The 21198-nt window shown below is 32.5% G+C and overlaps 1 protein-coding gene across 2 annotated transcripts in view; it reads left to right on the forward strand.

Moving 5' to 3' along the window:
- LOC126891975 (DNA topoisomerase 2) overlaps positions 1 to 19824 on the forward strand; it is a 255500-nt gene extending 235676 nt beyond the window's left edge. For both annotated transcript variants that reach the window (XM_050661332.1, XM_050661333.1), the window contains 2 exons: positions 3237 to 3465; positions 12300 to 19824. In XM_050661332.1, coding sequence (XP_050517289.1) covers positions 3237 to 3445 — 209 coding nt within the window. In that variant the 3' untranslated portion in view covers positions 3446 to 3465; positions 12300 to 19824. The remainder of the gene's footprint in view (positions 1 to 3236; positions 3466 to 12299) is intronic.
- The last annotated feature ends 1374 nt before the right edge of the window (positions 19825 to 21198 follow it).

Raw genomic sequence — 21198 nt, forward strand, 5'->3', positions numbered from 1 at the left:
AATAGATTCATATTCATCAAATTTCAAATAGAATAATTCGACGTGAAATATCCAAAAAATTAAGCCCTTTTTGGGGAAAACCTATTATAACTTTTTTAAAGTGTTTAAAAAAAGCTTTATTTCTGTTTTTACAAAAAGTTTCTAGCATTAAATTTAAGCAAGTTACGCTCAAAATAAAGTTAGTCCCTTTTGTTTTTGCAAAAAAAAATCGGGAAGACCACCCTCTAATTAGCAACTTAAATTAAATTAATCGTTACCGCTCCACAAATTATTTTACTTATGTGGTGTTTATATGATCTGTAAGTTTCATCGATTTAAAGTGCTTATTTTTGAAAAAAATTTGTTTCAAAATAAAATTTTTAAAAATTTAAATTTTCACAAAATATGCCTTTTTCCAAAATAACTTAAAAATTGTTAGAGATACCAAAAATCTCGAAAAACAAAAAAAGTCAGATTTGCTTTTCTGAATATCATGCATTTTTTTGTTTTTCTGTTAGACAAAAATTGATTAAGATTTGGTGTTTCTAAATTTGCATACATTCGTGATCAGTGACTCGTTCAACCCCTTTTAACTACAGCCCTTTCAATAATAAGGACTCTGAACCGATGAAACTTACAGATCGTATAAACAATATATACACGAGTCAAGAAACTTGTGAAGTCGTAACGATTAAGTTCATTTAAGATACTAATTAGGGGGTGATTTTCTCGATTTTTTTACCAAAACCAAAAGGGACTAACTTTATTTTGAGCGTAACTTGTTTAATTTTGATGCTAGAAATTTTTTTTATAAAACAAAAATGAAGCTTTTTTTAAACACTTTAAATAAGTTGTAATGAGTTTTCCCCAAAATGTGCTTCATTTTTGGTTATTTCCCGTTAAAGTATTCCATTTGGAATTTGACGAATATGAACCTATTTTTCATTAGCTATAACTCTGCTTCTACTAGGTGTAGAGACGTGATATATACACCATTTTTTAAAAATTTTTACAGGCTATATTTTTGCTAAGAATGTTTTTTCGACAAAATACTTACTATTTGAGTTATTTGCGAGAAACCGTCGAAAAGCGTGGTTATTTTGTTGAAAAAATGAACATATTCACTGCCAAATAACTCGAAAAGTATTGACTTAGTGAAAAAACTCTATAGAACAAAAGTTCCTTAAAATTAGCCAGTTTATCTATTTCCTGACTTTCTTTGGACGAATATTTTTCACCCCCAAGAGGGGGTGAAAACCACCCCCAGGGCAAAAGCACATATCGGCACAATATCACTTTTTTTCTTTGACTTGTTAGCTATGTGTATGCCAAATTTCATGTCAATCCAAGCGGTTCTTTAAAATTTAGAGGTTTTGCAATATTTTACCGTTAAAGAACGGACTAATGTTAAAAGTTAGCTTTTTTCGTCAAATGTATAATTTGAAGTATTCAAAGTTAAATAACGGAAAAACTTTGCATTTTTCGAGGAAAACTTAGATCATATTTTTTCAAGTATATAGTTAGACCTTTCAAATAATAATAATAAAAAGTGTCTATTATAAAAATTAAGCGACTTATGATCAAAAAAAAGGTCGGTATCTGCGTTTCTCAGTGAAAACAACCCCCTAACTACCCTCCTAATTAAAAATTGGTCGTCACCTTTCTGTAATGTCTTTTATATTTGTATTATCAATACACCCAAGAAGTTTGACCTATTTAATAGGACTAATTTTAGAAAAATTGGAGTTTAAAGAAAAATTACTTTTTTGAAACTTCCCATTTTTCACCTTTTACTTCAAAATATCTCCGAAAATACTAGAGATACGAAAAAAATGATAAACTACTAAATTGTAGCTTGTTTAATAGCTAAAATTCATTTGTGCATGGATTTTCATTATAGTGAACAGTTAGCGAGATATAGCTGTTTAAAACCTCTATTTACGAGCAAACACCCCCTAAGTCATTATAACTTTTCAAAAATCCTGCAAAGTCATTTTTGAAAAAACTTTTTATCGCAAAAAATGAAGGAGCTATGTTTATAAGACGATTTTTTTTTCGAAAATTTCGAATAGTCCGTTTATGGACAATTTTCAATGGAAGATGACTAAAAAACTATTTGTATTTGTATCTGTACATATTTGTAAATTCGTATTTTTGTGTAAATAAATGTTTTTGTAATTCTTTAATTCTACTTTTTTTCTGTATAGATCTATTAAAATATCTATTTATAAAAACTGTAATGTTATTAAGGGTGGTTTTTAAGAGTTGAAATATTATGATATTACAGTAGAGCGTCGATAATCCGAACTAATTGGTACAGGGGTAGTTCGGATTATCAAATTGTTCGGATTATCGAACATATTTTCAAATTACATACAAAGCTCATAAACATATTACATGTACATACGTTTTAGGTACAAGGAATAAAACACCTGCATAATAAACAAATATATTGTATGTATTTCTGCACAAACGAAAACAAAAATCCGCGGTCATATTTTGCCCATATTGTCATATTAATTAAATCCAAAAATTCAGTCCACGATCATATTGTTTAATTTTATTTTTTTTTTGTGTTCGGATTAGCGATCGTTCGGATTACTAGGGTTCGGATTATCGACGCTCTACTGTATATCCTAAAGTATAAAACAATCATTATTTAACCAATCAAAACCAAATTTTACCCATATTAAAGTTAACAATGTTTTTATATAATTTTTTAAAATAAGAGGTAGTTTACACCCCTAAAAATAATCAACGCCCTTAGCATGATAAAGAATATAAAGTACAGGGTGAGATGATCCTAATCCCAAATTTTTATGTAAATCGATGCAAGCCGAAATTATGCTTTTAGGATAAGTAAATTTTTTATATATAGCTCCAACAAGGGTGGTTTTAAGGGTTAAAATATTATGATAGTATATCTTAAAGCATAAAACAATCATTATGTAACTAATAAGAACCAAATGTTGACAATATTAAAGTTTAAAATGTTATTTTATAATTTTTTACAATTAAGGGTAGCTTTCACCCTTAAAAAAACAAAAGCGTACAACGGCTCAATATAGAAAATGAACTAGAGGGTGTAATGAGCCTAATCCCAAATTTTTGTACAAATCGATGCTGGACGAAAAAATTACGAGGTTTTGCCATTTTTTCAGCTTCATTTCCTCGACTAGTTCATTTCCTGGGTAAATGAACTTTTATCTTTTATACATTTTTTGTTTATTTTTCAATGTTAATGTATGTTGTTTTAGATGATGATGTACTAATAGATGATGACACGCCTCCCAAAAAGACTACTAAAGGTAGAAAGAAGAACGATTCTGAAGACGACGATTTCGTTGTTAATGAAGAAATGGATGTCGATAAACCGAGTCAGGAATCTACAAAGCCCGTTAGAGCTGGACGAAACGTTGCTAAATCTAAATACACGTTTGATGATTCGGATGAGGATTCGTTTTGATTTTCAAATATCGTAAAAAGGTATGTATAAATGCATTTATAGGTGAACCAAAATAGTAATAGACGTCTCTTTTTTAAGTGCCGTCTCCCAATCTGAGGTTGGATATCATCATCACTATCTTTACTCTATCTACCGCTGCTCTGAAGATTTCTATAGAACTGCATTTAAACCAATCCCTTAAATTCTTCAACCATGACACTCTCCTTATTCCTATACTCCTTCCGCCTCTCATCTTTCCCTGTATTATCAGCATTTCATATCGCTGACCCCTCATTACATGTCCCAGATATTGTAACTTTCTTATTTTTATTATTTCTCGCAATACTTTGTGTTTTTTTGTTCTGTGGCCATGCGATTCTAAGAATTCTTCTGTAACACCACATTTCAAATGGCTGTAGCTTATTTACAGTGGGAAAAATGAAAGAATACCCATGCGTCATCGATGATATGCATACGAATCAAATCTAACTCTAAACTAAGTTAATACTGTAAAAAAACGGATGTGACTACTACCCCACCGTACGATTTTTCGCTACGTAAATGTGTCAAAAATTTTTTGTGATGTTATTCTTTTTCTGATAATACCTATATATTTATTGGCAATAAATGTTACTTTTACTACCGTATTTAATTATTTGATATAGATTAATAATACAAAAATAATGAGTAAGCAAATATAGTATTATGAATTTCTCCATGATAAAGTTGCCGGACGTAAATAATAACAGGAATTTAAAAAGTGTCGTTTATGTCAGCTGCATTAAGTGACTTAAATGAAAGTAAACTTAATGAATTCAGATCATTTTGGTATCCAGATCATTTTCCAGACATCTGCAAATAAATGTACATTCGTAAAAATATACTAATCTGTAATTTTATACACTATGATTGAATAGTCAGAGTAATATGTACACGTTTGGCAAACTCATAGACAGAAGTTAACCATATTGACAGATGATTACTTACAAATTTTATTGACTATTTTAATTAAATAAATACTTACTAAACCAAAAATACAATATAATATTAAAATAGCTTTTAAAAGAACTGAGTTTATTCAAGTAAATACGACTGATTATTAAAATTTATAAACTCTACCTAACCTAACCCAGTTTCACTGTCAAAGTGACAGAAATTGAATCTGTCAGATTATAGTTGACCAGCACGATTACTCGAATAGTAGTTTATACAATCGTTATCTCTACTGATGTTGAATGTTTTTCTAAGAATGACATTAGAAGTACAGAAATAGTCAAGTGTGAGTTTCAATTTTCTACTAAATTAATATAACTACGTTGAACAATTGTATCGCCGTCTCACTCTGTCAATTATAAATATGTAATTGCGTATGTCTTGGATAACGTTTTTGCTTAGTAGACAACACTTATGCCTGGTTGCACCAACAGATCTTAAGCTCCAGCTTAGCTAAGCTCTACTTCTAGATAGGGCCTCCTTGAGTATCACTTACGTTGCACCATAATTTTAGGTTCTTACCTTGTTATCAATTATATCTATTATTATATTATGGTATTCTTATTGTAATATATTATAATTATATTATATTAATTCTTATGATATTCTCGACTTAAGCTTAAGATCTGTTGGTGCAACCGGACATTAATAATCTATCTCTCTCGTTTGTTATGTATAGAAAAAGGCAGCAAATCCAAAATATGTGCTTGATATGATCGTTCATGGGTATTCTTTCATTTTTCCGACTGTATGTGTTCTTGCTTAAATGTCCATCTTTCAAGAATCCGACAGACACTTTGCACTGTCGGATCCACAAGGTGCAAATATTGACACATCAGTAAAAAAAAATATTAGCCCAGTCATTAATATCCCAATCTACATGTTCTGGTGCAAAACTTAACCATGCAATATGGTGTGCCCTCGTTAACAGTGGAGCAGTATCAGGAATTTTGGCTCTGATTCCCAATTCCCTTAATCCATTTCTAACCGAATTGACACTTATTTGACTTATTCGAACATTATGGGCTGTGTAAAGATCATTTCGCAGTTGTCTAGCTGTAACATGATGTGTATGCTAAGCCTGCAGATGTAAATAAAGTTCATCTGCGGAGTTCGCGCACCTGGGACGTCCTGGAAGTGGTCTTATTGTATATCCTCCACTTTCTCTATACCTTCTAAAACCTCTTGAAACTCGGTATTGGTGGATTCCCATAACTTAGATATTGGTGCAATCGTCCATCTCCAATTAAACCTACAATTTGGGCTGCTTGTCACCCATTTTTTTGTAAGGACATACCTTCTCATTGAAAACTCAAGCAGATATAGTACACAGATGAAATTCTTAAAAAGAATAAAATAAAAAATAAAATAAAATAAAAAGAAAAAATACACAGAAAAAAACATAAATGTCCAAAAATAAATATTCTCTTTTAACAACGTTTTGTTTACTGTTTTTTCTTCTGCAAAAACACGTTTCAACTTGAAATGTTATGGGTTTGTAGACACCTAAAGAAGACGATAGACGATTATAATAACATTCTGCTAAAAATTAAAAATTATTTTTAAACTTTTTTCTGCTTCAAAAATTATGCGATATTTTTTATGATTAATGTATTTACAGTTGAGTCCGCGAGTCTTTACCCGTGCGTCATTAATACCTGAAGAGATAAAACACATACTTTTTATCTAGCATAATTCTCTTCCACGCATGAAACTTATGACAAACCAGCTGCCGTTTGTTATTAAGTAACAACACATGTTATTTTTATGAACCATCTAGACTCAGTGCATTGAAAAGAGATAGGTACACAAAAAGACGATTCGGTATGTTTTCATATTTTAAGCACAATTTGTTTGACGTTTCTGCTTTGTTTACTTTTGTGGCTGTCAATCAGTTGAATTTTTTGCGGTTTTTGTCGAATTTTTGCGTTTTGAAGTTTCTTTATATTACACAAACAGTTTTTTTCACAACTAATTTTATGTTGGGCTTTGAAATTTTAAGGTAAATAATTATATTTTGGCAATTAATATTTAAAACATACAAAGCTAACGTCATTCACACAGTAAAGAAATGATTGTGTTTAGATTTCCGTCAAAGTGAATAAAATAACAAAAATAAAATATGTTATTGATTTTTTTTTATAAATTGTTTATTTATTTATTAATCAATAATGTAGCTGTAATTCTGCACAAAAATTTTGAAGCAAAACTTACATTTGACATTCTATATATTATTTGATAACGTCAAATTTTATAATAAAACCCGTAATCGGAACAGTAGCCACTTTCTGTCAGTTGTTGTTGCGTGAAATAGATTTCCGACTTATTTCGTATGCTTTAAATGATGACGCACGGGTAAAGACTCGCGGACTCAACTGTATAGACGGTATCAGCGGTAAAAACCTGTAAAACCGTGGAATTTTGAGAATCAGCACCGATTTTAATGAAAATTTGGGTTTAAGCTCTGTTGACCCTCTTCTTCAAAATCTACCCTATTCGCTTTTGCCCTGGGAGTGAAAACAACCAAATCTAGGGGATGAAAATTTATTAATTAAAATAACTATGGAAATCGATAGAGCTACCAATTCTGAGTAAATTTTGTTCTATAAATTTTTTTGCAAAATTGACACTTTCCAAGTTATTTTCCATTGAAACTATGCATTTTTCATTGAAAAAACTCACGTTTTATAACAGTTTTTCATGAATAACTTAAAAAAATAATAATTTTATAGAAAATATCATTAAGAACAAAATTGTGGCTAATAAAAAACAGAGATTCGCGTCAGAAAGACCTAGGTAAAACTCAATAACGACTGAGTTACTGCTCTTTAAAGGATGGTTATTTTCGAAGAACCTCGAAATGGAGAACCTTCAATCTCAAAATAACTCGGAATGTGGTGCAATTTTTTGGGAAAACTTAAGAGACATCTTTTAAAGCTCATTAAAAAATATTTCAAATAAGCTTTGACAAAAGTTTTTTGCATAAGATCTGACTGACTTATGACGAAAATAAAGTTTTTGACGCTCTCTGCTTTTTTCTTTTGAAATGTAAAAATTAAACCCTCGTCGTTACAAATCCTAATAGAAATGAATAGCTTCCCACTTGAAATTAACTTATTTAGATATAATTGATACGATCCATGTGATTCGACCGGTTTGGAATGCGTAGTTTAGAAAAAATAATTGATTAAATCAAAAATGACAATGGGTCTATTGAATAAAAAGAAGTCTTTACTTTTACTTCCTCGTATTTAAGTATTAACTTAATAGTATTTAAATAAAGCATTAAAGAAATGACTTTATTCAATTAGTATTAAGTAAATACTTACATACTTGTAAGTACAAGCAAATACTTCTTTTTATTCAATAGACGTTATTACAATTTAAAAAAGTGCATTTTTCTTAAATAATCCTAAAAGTATTCATTATACAAAAACAAAAAAATCTAAATTTTCAGTAAAAGAAATTCTACAATTAATATTTGAAACATTTTTTCATATTAAGATAATCCATGGGGTAGGACCGCTCCCGTCTGAAAAAATTTCTGATTCGGTTTCTTTGTGGATTCCTATTCAAAAATATCTTCTTTAAACAAATTTCAAGGGTGCCGGGCGAAATTTTTGGGCAGAAATTGTTTAAACAATTTTTTTAAACAAATACAAAAGATCATTTTTTTTGCCACGAAGAATATTTTTTTAGGTTTTTTGGGTCATTCTAAACAAGAAAGGTATCTTGTGATTTTTCTCAAAAATTGATACTTTTCGAGTTATAGGGGATTTAAAATCTGAAAAATGCGAAAATACTCATTTTCAAGGCTTAAAAACTCATATTTAAATTGGTATTTTTGAGGTTGCCAAGTACTTGAATTGTAGTTTAAACATTCATTTTCAAGATTCTGCAGACTGATCGGGTCTAACTTCAATTTACACCGTTGTTATTTAATTGTTAATTATGCGTGTCCATCCGATTTTTTTGCCGGTGCGGCGCGCACTTTTCCAAAAATCTCCTATTTTCCTCCGAAAAATATATTTTTAGATTTTTCGGGTCATTCTAAATAAAATAGGTTTCTTGTCATTTTTCTCAAAAGTTAATAGTTTTAAAGTTATAAGCGATTTAAAATCCGAAAATGCGCTTTAAATCGCTTATAACTTTAAAACTATGTACTAACTTTTGAGAAAAATGACAAGAAACCTATTTTATTTAGAATGTCCCGAAAAATCTAAAAAATATATTTTTCGAAGAAAAATAGATTTTTGGAAAAAGTGCGGATGGAAAAAGAAAAATCGGATGGACACGCATAATTAACAATTAAATAACAACAGTGCAAATTGAAGTTAGACCCGATCAGTCTGCAGAATCTTGAAAATGAATGTTTAAACTACAATTCAAGTACTTGGCAACCTCAAAAATATAGATTTGAAATCCCCTATGACTCGAAAACTATCAATTTTTGAAAAAAATCAGAAGATACATTTCTTGTTTAGAATGACCCAAAAAACCTAAAAAATATTCTTCGGGACAAAAAAATGTGATCTTTTGTATTTGTTTAAAAAACTTGTTTAAACAATTTCTGCCCAAAAATTTCGCCCGGCACCCTTCAGATTTGTTTAAAGGAGATATTTTTGAATAGGAATCCACAAAGAAACCGAATCAGAAATTTTTTCAGACGGGAGCGGTCTCACCACATGGACTATGAGTACTTTTAGAATTATTTAAGAATAATGCACTTTTTTTTAATTTTAAAAATGTCATTTTTGATTTAATCAACTATTTTTTCTAAACTAAGCATTCCAAACCGGTTAAATTACATGGATCGTACCAATTATACCTAAATAAAAGTTAATTTCAAGTGGGAAGCTATTCATTTCTATTATGGCTCCAGTACACGTTGGGCCAACTAGTTGGCCAATGAGTTGGGCCAATAAGTTGGGCCAAGTAAGAACAGTGAATACATGGTGATTACACGTTGGTGGAGTTATCATGCTGCATTAACCTTTCTTAGTGGATAAACAAAAAACAAACTCTGATTATGGATATGGATGTGGAGACTGTAGCAGCTGCCGCAATTAATTTGTACAATGCGGTCAATGCTTATAGAAAAGTGTACCAAACAAGAGTGATTAAAAAATAATGGCGCAAACGACGGTGCTTTTACACCGAAAAAAGTATTCATATTAAAACACAACATTAAAATTAATACTTATAAACAGTATCAGTATTGTGAGAAGAGAAAACAAATATTTTAAACTCAACGACAACAACGTGTTCAGTGTTCATAACCAAACAGCTCTTTGGCAGATCGCGCAAGTCCCAAAAATCCTTTGATTTGTGCACCAAATACCGACAAGATTCGGTTTGTAGACCAACGCTGACCGCCAATCGCAAACTCATGCAAAGTGGTCCTGTACACGTTGGCCCAACTGATTGGCCCAACGTGTACTAGCCCCATTAGGATTGTAACGACGAGGGTTTAATTTTTACATTTCAAAAAGAAAAAAGCAGAGAGCGACTTTATTTTCGTCAAAAGTCTGTCAGTTCTTATGCAAAAAACTTTTATCAAAGCTTATTTAAAAGGTTCTTTAATAGACTTTAAAAGATGTCTCCCATGTTTTCCCAAAAAACTGCACCACATTCGAGTTATTTGAGATTAAAAGTTCTCCATCGGTCTTTCAGACGTGAATCTTTGTTTTTTTATTAGCTACAATTTTGTTCTTACTAATTTTTTCTATAAAATTAATGTTTTTTAAGATATTCATAAAAAACGGTTATAAAACGTGAGTTTTTTCAATGAAAAATGCATAGTTTCAATCGCTAATATCTTGGAAAGTGTCAATTTTGCAAAAAAATTTTTGAACAAAATTTACTCAGAATTGGTCACTTTATTGATTTCCATAGTTATTTTGATTAAAAAATTTTCATCCCTAGATGGGGTTGAACTACATCCCCAGGGCAAAAACGCAGTTCGGCATAGGGTAGATTTTGACAATAGTCTAAGAGCTGGGAGCGGATTTTGTGCGTGATAAGTAATATAGAAAAACTATACGTGGATATGTTGAATTAGTTGTGTACATGACTTTCACCAACGGCCGGAAACCAGAGTGGGGGCCGAGGGTAGTTATAAGGGGTCAAAGTAGCGGTTTTTATTATCTTTTTAATGACGCTCATGATCGAGATAGTGTACCAAAATTTGGGTATAAGTAGACCATGACATAAGTAAGTAAAATCCCCAGAGCCGGAAACCAGAGTGGTTGAGGAAGGTAGTTATAAGGGGTCAAAGTCCCATTCTTTATTATTTTTTTTGTGACGCTCATGATCGAGATAGTGCACCAAAATTTGGGAATAAGTAGGTCATGTCGTAACTAAGTAAAATCTCCAGGAGTGGAACGCTGCGTGGCCGACAAAGGGATGGGGCAGGGGTGAATATAAAAAAATGCAAGGGGTTTTTAGCGACGTTCGTGATTGAGATAGTGCACCAAAATTTGGGAATAAGTAGACCATGACATAACTAAGTAATATCCCCAGAGGCAGAAACTAGAGTGGCGGACGAGGGTAGTTATAAGGGGTAAAATTCGCGGTTTTTATTATTTTTTTTGTGGCGCTCATGATGAAGATAGTGCACCAAAATTTGGGAATAAGTAGGTTATGACGTAACTAAGTAAAATCTCCAGGGGCGGAACGCTGCTTGGGGCACAAAAGGGTGGTAGGCAGGGGTGAGTATAAAAATATATTAGGGTTGTTTTGCCGTTCGTGATCGAGATAGTGCACCAAAATTTGGGAATAAGTAGATCATGACATTACTAAGTAAAATCTCCAGGGGCGGAACGCTGCGTGGGGGACAAATGTTGTGCCAGGTCACAAAAAAATATTACACACTTCGACTTTGACCCCTTAAAACTATCCTCATCCCCAACTCTGGTTTCCGGCACTGGGGATTTTACTTAGCTAAGTCATGGTCTACTTATTCCCAAATTTTGGTGCACTATCTCAATCTAGAACGTCGCAAAAAACACTTTAAATTTTTTATATTCACACCTACCCCCACCCATTTTTCGGCCACGCAGCGTTCCACCTCTGGAGATTATACTTAGTTACCTCATGACCTACTTATTCCCAAATTTTGGTGCACTATCTCGATCACGAACGTCGCAAAAAACCCCTTATATTTTTTGTATTCACCCCTGCCCCATCCCTTTGTCGGCCACGCAGCGTGCCACCCCTGGAGATTTTACTTAGTTACGTCATGACCTACTTATTCCCAAATTTTGGTGCATTATCTCGATCATAAGCGTCACAAAAAAAAACTAATAAAAACGACGACTTTGACCCCTTATAACTACCCTCGTCCCCCACTCTGGTTTCCGGCTCTGGGGATTTTACTTAGTAATGTCATGGTCTACTTATTCCCAAATTTTGGTCCACTATCTCAATCACGAACGTCGCAAAAAACCCTTTATATTTTTTATATTCACCCCTACCCCCACCCCTTTGTCGGCCACGCAGCGTTCCGCCCCTAGAGATTTTACTTAGTTACGTCATGACCTACTTATTCCCAAATTTTGATGCACTATCTCAGTCATGAGCGTCACAAAAAAAATAATAAAAACCGCGACTTTGACCCCTTATAACTACCCTCGGCCCCCACTCTGGTTTCCGGCCGTTGGTGAAAGTCATGTACACAACTAATTCAACATATCCCCGTATAGTTTTTCCATATTACTTATCACGCACAAAATCCGCTTCTATATCTTCGACTACAAAGGTTATAATTACTACCTAATTCCAAATTTTCAAGGAAATCGACCTTGGTTCTCAAAATTCCACGAGAAAATGGCTGTTGATTGGATTATTACACATATTAATGAAAGTCCCATTTTGTTTTCAGGTCCATATGATTTGTACATAGTAGAATTGTGAATGTGTTTTCGGGAACCTCCCGAAGCCTCTGGTTACTAACCTGATGTCTTCGAGGCCGTTATCCAGATTAGGTTTACTTTCGCATTTATTTTAGTTATAAGTTTATTTTAATTCGTAATTTATATTTATTACCGATAAAGATAAAATTCATAAGTTCTATTGATCAACAAATCTCGATTGGAGAAGTGGAGTGGTTTCTATTACAGTACGCATTGTGACAAGTATTTGTGATTTGAGATCACGTGATTATTTTGTATGAAACTTTATAATTAAACTAGTGGTTTTCCCGTCGCCATGCGACGGGTAATACAATCAGTTACCTTCTACAATCACTGCACTCAGTTTTTTATGACACCCTCAATTTTTTTCTGATTCCATAAATTTTATCTGATACCCGCCATGTTTTTGTGACTCTTATTTTTTAATATATTTTTTTATTTTATAACTCAAGAAGGACTGGATTGATTTGGCTACTTTTTATTTTGAAATATTTGTAGAAGTCTAAGGAAGAAGATCTTTACAATATATGTGACAGAAAAAAACTCGCTTCGGTGATTACATTTCGTCGGTGACATTTATAACATTTATTCTAGTTGTCAATAGATGGCGCTATAATCGTAAATAAAATACTTTGCGAATTATATAATATATCTACGAATATAATCTGAACAATTTAAAAGACTATACAAATTAAAGAAAATACCATTTTATAAATGCAATAAACACAATTGATTTGTTTTTATGCCAAATTGCAAATACAATTTGTCAACTGTCAGATTTAACTAAAATGTCATGTCACTAAAATGTATATTATCACGGACTTACCTTTTTTCTATCATTTGTGACGCACTGAAAAATGCTCATGAAAAGAAGCATATCACAATTTATTAGCTGTATAGGAACTGTGTACCTATGTAAAAAATGTGCTCCTTGCTCAAGAATTTTTCTATTTTTGACAATAACGAAAATTAATATACAGAAAGTATGTTTATAATTAAAAATAATTTTAAAACATTGGTTACTTACAATAATAAAAACTATTTTTCAACTACGTATTTTTTATGGGAAATAAGCCACAATTTTACTAAAAAATGAATTTATTAACGTTTCGAAGCCCAAATCGGGTTTCGTTGTCAAAATACAAAATACTATTAAAATAAAACAAACATGTTGTTGCTAAGTAAAAAAATTCTTCTGATAATTTATTTAATCTGACTCATTTATATTGGCAATTCAGACGTATATTATACATTTTAAAGTAGAAGACTTTAAAATGATATCGCCAATATTTATGAGTTGCGTTCCTGGGACGACTTTACTAAAAGATAGTTCATTCGATTACATGAAATCAATCTATTAATTATAAAATATATAGTAATTATAAAAATGCCACAAGGAAATAGCTTCAGAACAACACTATTTTTCAACATTTTCTCTGCGATAGAGAAGTTGAAAATTCAAGTTTGTACTTTAATGCAATACATTTCGTACTTTGGGAAGAAGAGTGTGCCAACTCAAAAAATGGAAATTTTGAGTTAAGTTGACTAACCGATAGTTTTCTAACTTACTAGTTACTGTAGTTGACTAACTTAGTTTCATTTAGGATGTTGTTTTCTGTTTATATCAGCTAAAGGCTGTATGACACTATGCATTTTCTTGTATCATTTCTAATATCGTTTCAGATATTTCAAAAAATGCATAGTGTCATACACAGATACAAGAAACGATATCAGAAACGATACAAGAATTTGTGTCAGGCACAGATTCTTGTACAAGAACTGCGCCAATTTCTGCGCAAAGAGCAAAAACGTAAAACCTGCTGGTAAAACATCTAAATGTCATAATGGCGGCTGAAAATGAGATCATATGATTAATGTCTTGATGAATTTATTTGTGTTTTTGTAGATATTATTTATAAATCTTTTATTGATACTTAATATACCGTTTGGTATGGACTACTGTTCTACTAATAACCATATATTTAGCTCCTATTAGTAAAGTTCAAACTATGTATAACTTTGGGTTTCATGTTGCATAATTTTTTAATAGAGGAAAATACAATAGTTCCTAATTTGGATCAAACTGAAGATAATTCTAATGCAAATATTTTAGCACAAATATCAAAACAAAATAAAAAACACAAATAATCAACAGTCAACGTAAAAATTCTGATTAACATTAAAATGTTAAATTTATGTTTTTAAAAGTTTATAAATTTTATAAAATCCTTAAAATCAGCTGTAGACGCAGTACTACCATACCAATGTAACGTGACACAGGGTGACAAACAAAATTTCGACCAATCACGTGCCGAATTTCATACAATTTTCGATACAAGAACTTGCATAGTGTCATACAGGGCACAAATGTACGTACAAGAAACGATACAAGAAAATGTATATGAGAAACGATACAAGAAAATGTATATGAGAAACGATATCAGAAACGATATTAGAAATGATACAAGAAAATGCATAGTTTCATACAGCCTTAATACAAATATCTTTACTCTGCTATTTGATTTTACATTTTGCTTCAAACATTAAAATGGCTGTCCTGTAAAATTGAAATTTTGAATTGGAACAGTCTTCTTCCCAAGGTGCGATTTTAATAAATATAAATTTAATGAAACAATTCTAAATACCATATTATTTACCTCAAAGTGCCAAAAGCATGGATTTCACGGGAAACGTAAAAAAATAAATAAACGCGAAGTTAGCCGCAGTTTTAGTGACGTAAATCTAAAGAAGTATTGACCATTCCAGGTCACGTGACTTTGACAGCGTCGCTGAGGGGCAAAAATTGTGTTTTCGGTGTTCTTTTTGCTATTTTTTCGTTTTATTATAAGAAATCTGTGGTTTTAACTACAAAAATGTCAAATATTAGATATAGGACACCCTGATAGGGGAAGCAAAAACCCGGTATAATCAGAAAATCAGTTTTCTTGACCCATATCGTCGTTCTGTTTACAGTACATTGTGATTATAGTGATTTAAAACATCTCGGTCTGGTATTATAAAAAAACTCACTTTATCTCTTTTACTTTTACTGGAACACTTTACAACTGAACAAAACGCTGGTGTTTTAATCATATTCTTAAATTAAACAATGGTTTTCTACACTTAACCTACTTTGTTTACAAGATCTTTGCCCTCCAGTCGCTGCCAAATGACGTCACCCTGGAATGGTCTATACCAGCGGTTCTCAATCTTTTTGAGTCATGTACCACCAAATATTTCTTTATTATTTTTGGTACCACCCAACTGAAATACCTATCTAACTAGGTGATCTAATCAACTATAATAGTGGTGCTGATTTTGGCTGTTTTTGCGTTTTGTGTACCACCTCGAATAGTGATATGTACCACCAGTGGTACATGTACCACAGATTGAGAACCGCTGGTCTATACTATAACTGTGTGTATATGATAATAAAATTGTTGTTTTTACAATTTTTGCCCAAAAATTTGCAATTTTTTTTGGGCGCGCGCCTTTTCCCCAACACGACTCTACCTTATCGGCAGAGTCTACGAGAAGTGTACGGTAAATTGAAGCTGTAATTACAAAAAAAGAAATGTGTATGTCTTTGTACTCACTTTATAACGCTTAGAAAATTACGAGATCTGGATTTCATTGCATATTTTTTTTTATAATTCTCGTATCAAAGTTACGCGTGAAGTTAGTCGTATTGATGACAGTTGGGGAAACGTCCGCGACCCAAATCTAAAGGAGTATACTATAACTATGTGTATATGATAATACAATTGTTGTTTTTACAATATATATATACAAAGGATTTCCACAGTTTTCACTGTATTCCTTCACTCAACCGTTCTCTCCAGCTCTTTCTGTCTTGCCAGTCCCCTTCCTGTAGATTTCTTCTCTCCATTCCGTCGTCTACTTAATCTCTGAAGATCTTCGAGGTCTGCCTCTCTTCCTTTTTCCTATCGGGATCCACTCTGTTATTCAATTTATCCACCGATTTTGGTCTACTCTTCTGACATGTACGTACCAGGTTAATCTCTTCTGTTCGATGTAGTCTATTATGTCTGAGTTCACTCCCATTCTTCTCTTAATCTCTATGTTATTTATTCTATCTCTCCTTGTTACTCTGCAGCTTCTCCTGTTGTCCAATTTTCACACCCATAAGTGAGGATACTTCTTGTCATGGTATTATATATTCTTTTCTTTCGTATGCAGTCTCTTGTTTGTCCTAGTCTATTTTTTATATCTTCCTCAGTTGTTCCTTTGTTTGATATTATAAAACCGAAATACTTGTACTTATCTGTTCCTCTGATTTGTTTACCTTCGTCTATTTCCAGTTGTTTTATTTCTGTATTCTCCGTTGTTAGGTATTCAGTTTTCTTTAGGTTTATTTCCATCCCATTCTTTGTATATTCCTGTTCCAGTTTCCTCATCATAAAACTGAGGTCATCTTCGTCTTGTGCGATCACTATTTGGTCGTCAGCAAAACTTAGGGTATATAGATACTACTCAATCCTTACTGGTATACCCATTCCTTCGCACTTTCTTTTCCATGGTTTCAGGGTCTTTTCCAGGGATATTTTGAATAGGGTAGGGGATGTGGAGCAGCCCTGTAGTAGTCCCTTTGTCGTCTTAAATGAACTGCATATTCGATTGCCCATTTTGATAGCTACTGTGTTATTTTTGTAGATTGCTTTTACTGCTTTTATTAATCTTCGTGGGATTTCGATGTCTTCCATTGCTTCCCATAGCTTGGTTCTAGGTATCGAGTCATACGCCTTCTTAAGATCTACAAATGCCAGATGGACGGATCTATTTTTGGCCATTCGTTTTTCTATTAGTTGTTCGATCGTGTAGATGTGATCCAAGCATGCTTTCCCCACTGTGAATCCTGCCTGGTCTTCTCCGATTTTATCCTGTATATATATTTCTAATTTTTCCTTTGTGGTCTTTCCATACAGTCTGCCTATAGATGATATTATGCTGATTCCTCGATAGTTTTCGCAGTTTTTTCTATTTCCCTTCTTATGATATATTGATGTCATATATGCTTAAGTCCATTCTGCCGGTAAGTCTTCTCCATTCAGTGCTCTCTCAAACATTTTGAGTACCATGCGGAATAGCTTTTCCGATCCGTTCTTTATCAATTTATTTGGTATTCCGCCGGGGCCTTCTGCTTTTTTGTTCTTTAGTGTTTTGATCGTTCTTTTTACCTCAACTAGGCTTAATTCGATGTCGTCATGTGTATAGATTTCTATTCCGTCTCTTTCTACTTCTTTGAATTGGGGGCGACTTTCGGTTAGCAATTTTTTATAGTATTCTTGCCACTCGTTTTCTTTGATTTGACCGATCTTGACCTTCTCTGTCTTATTTCTTTGGAGTGACTTTAAGATACGCCATGACTCTGAATTTCTCGTTCCTCCTATGTGTTGTTCTATTTTCTGTGCATGTTTTTTCCCATCTTTCATTTTTTTCTTTTGCTACTTTTCTTTTTACTTCTTTATTTTTTTCCCTGTAGAGTTCCAAGTCCTCATAGTTTTTTGTGTTCAGGTATTTTATATGGAGTTCCTTCTTCTCTTGTATGCATTTCAGAGTGTCTTCGTTTAATTTTGTATTTTGGTGGGTGTATTTTTGGTCTTTTTCTCCAAGAGTTTCTAGGGCTGCTGTCTTTATGCAGGTTTTTATGTGTTCGTAAGTCTGTTCTAATGATTCATACCTAAACTCTTCTAGCTTTTGGTTAAATCTTCGTTTGTATAAGTCTTTTATGGAGTCTTCTTCTAATAAGTTTATGTTGAATTTCTTTTCTTTTATTGAGCACACATTGACAGGTATTGCCGGAGTCGTAGATTCGTCAGTATCTCCCAAGGTAGGTTTCTGTTGGGTCCATATAAAGGGGAATTGCATCCGAGCGATTACTAGTTTGTGATCTGTGCCGCATTCTGCGCCTCGTTTTACTCTCACATCCTTTATTTTTATAGAGCTTTCTCGGTTTACTATAACATAATCAATAATAATAGACCTCAATTTTCTTGTTTCTTGTGTCCATGTCTATTTGTGTATGTCTTTATGTTTATAGAATCCGTTTGTGATCTTTAAATGGTTTATTTCGTATAGTTCAATCACTCTCTCTCCGTTATCGTTTATTACATCTTTTCCCAAATCTACCTACTGTTCTGTCGTTTTCTTTTCTTCCCGTTCTTCCATTCAGGTCACCGGCAATAATTATTTCTTGATTCTTCTTTCTCTTTTCGATTTCTTCTTGCAGTTGTTCTATGAATTGTTCGTTTTCTGGAATTGAGCTGTCTTCTGTTGGACCGTATACCGCTAGTTTTAGATAATTTGTCTTTGTTTTTATTTTTACAATTTGTTTTTACAATTTAGGCCCAAAAATTTACATTTTTTTTACAATTTCGTCACATTTTCTCACCTTTTAAACCCTCCTTGGACTTCTACAAATGTTTTAAAATCGAAATTAACTAATTCGGTTGTCATTCTGGAGCTGTTATAAAAAAGATGATAACAAAATAAAATGACGTTTATTAAATGTCATTCAATGCTTACATATCGAAACCGTACCGGGCACACTGCGTGACTTATCTCGATTTTATAAGATTGGATATTATCTTTTCCTTCTTTATTATAATATATTATATATTATTTAATCAACTATTTTTTAAATAAGATATATTTTTAAATATGATCCGGCTCGAAGGACCAAACGTATCAACCATTGCTTTCGAGTCCAATTACCACTTAAAAGCCATTGCTTTGTTCCCCAAGCAATACTGTAAAAACATACGAAATTCAGATTTTATATTGGTTTGAAAATTGTACAAATGCAATATTGTACGCATAGTCTTATTGCGTTTATATGTTGACAGCTGACGTGAAAGTTGTTACTATCTAAATTATATTATTTCTTATTAGCTACGCCACATTTTTTAAGTCAGGGACTTATTGAGTAGTCTATAAATACTAATTAATTATTTGATCAGATAGATTTTGTAAATTTTATTTACAAAAATAGCTCGGTGGTCAGTGTTGCAGTCTCTCGTGTTTGGATTCGCTTGTTGCAAGGGGTGCCAGGGTGGTAAGCGATGTTGCCGCCTCTAACAATTACATTACTAAAAAAGTAAATTTTACTGGGTTGGTTTTATTAATTTGATTGCCCACTTTACGATGTTTTATTCTTTAGTACGTTTCCGTCTCTACTTTTGAGTATTACGATTTAAAGTAACGTAAAAAGTTTCATACAAAATATCAGAACCAATTTCTAGAATTAAACAAGACTTATAGGCTTAGTGATTTTACTGGATTTAGTATGATATTGGAATGTGATATTGGAATGTGAATTGGAATGTGTGAATAATTTTCGTTTGGATATTGAATCATATAGTTTTAGATTATCTCAAAATGCGGAACTGTTTTCAAGAACTATAATAATTTTTTAACGACCACTCCACCTCCCTAGTGTTTTATTTTATAAATAAAAACTTGTTTTTACTTTTATATGCGTTTGTTTCTTTAACACCTTTTTCTTTAACTACTAAAGCCACTAAGGAAAGTAGGCATTTATAAAACCTAAGAAAACTTAACCGAAAGTACCACAACAATAAAGGGGAATTGGAAACAAATTGACTGATAACAAGGGGTTGAGAACATTTCAATATGATGTAAGAAATAATCCTAAGAGTAAGTGGCTCCAATTCAAAAGGCTCTATATATGAAACCAGTCACCGATGTGGTATGTACAAGAACACTATGGACTATATACAAAAATAATATTTTCAGAATAACTAATTCACTAACTCAGAAAATTCTGATATCGCAGGAACAAAGTCGTGGGAGCGCTTGTGTCGCACGAAAAAGCACCAATCTTCAGAGATAAAGTTTAACATAACGATGGTCTAGAAGCAATACCTCTAGACCGGGCAGTATCGTCGCCCCCGCTAGCGCAATTATTCCGATTCGATTTTTTTGCACAAACTTACTCAAAAAGAGGTCCTTATAACATATCCACAGGGTGCCGGGCGGTGCCGTGGTCGAAAAATTTTTTAAACAATTTTTTTTAAACAAATTCACAAAAATAATTTTTTTATTTCCAACATTTTTTTTTAGATAATTTGGGTCATTCTGAGCAAAAAAGGTCTCCTGTCATTTTTCTCTAAAATTGACTGTTGTCGAGTTATACGCGATTAAAAATTTGAAAAATGCGAAAATGGCCATTTTCAAGGCTTCATAACTCGATTAAAAATGATTATTATGAAATTCAAAAAGTGACAAAATCAAGATTCAAATATCTTCTTCAACGTCTTGAAGAGATTTTTGGCATTATTTTATTACAAAGCTGTTACTTTTAGTTATTAACAATTAGCGCTATAGTCCAACTGTATCGTCACCCCCGTTAGCGGAACTATTTCGATTAGATTTTTTTTGCACAAACTTACTCAAAAAGTGGTCCTTATAACATATCCACAGGGTGCCGGCCGGTGCCGTGGTCTAAAAATTGTTTAAACAATTTTTCGACCACGGCACCGCAAGGCACCCTGTGGATATGTTATGAGGACCCCTTTTTGAGTAAGTTTGTGCAAAAAAATCTGATCGAAATTGTTCCGCTCACGGGGGCGACGATACAGTTAGACTATAGCGCTAATTGTTAATAACTAAAAATAACAGCTTTGTAATAAATTAACGACAAAAATCTCTTCAGAACGCTGAAGAAGGTATTTGAATCTTGATTTTGTCACTTTTTGAATTTCATAATAATCATTTTTGATCGAGTTATGAAGCCTTGAAAATGGACATTTTCGCATTTTTCAAATTTTTAATCGCGTATAACTCAACAACAGTCAATTTTAGAGAAAAATGACAGGAGACCTTTTT

Source organism: Diabrotica virgifera, chromosome 9 (assembly GCF_917563875.1).
Source record: "Diabrotica virgifera virgifera chromosome 9, PGI_DIABVI_V3a".
Classification (NCBI taxonomy): domain Eukaryota; kingdom Metazoa; phylum Arthropoda; class Insecta; order Coleoptera; family Chrysomelidae; genus Diabrotica; species Diabrotica virgifera.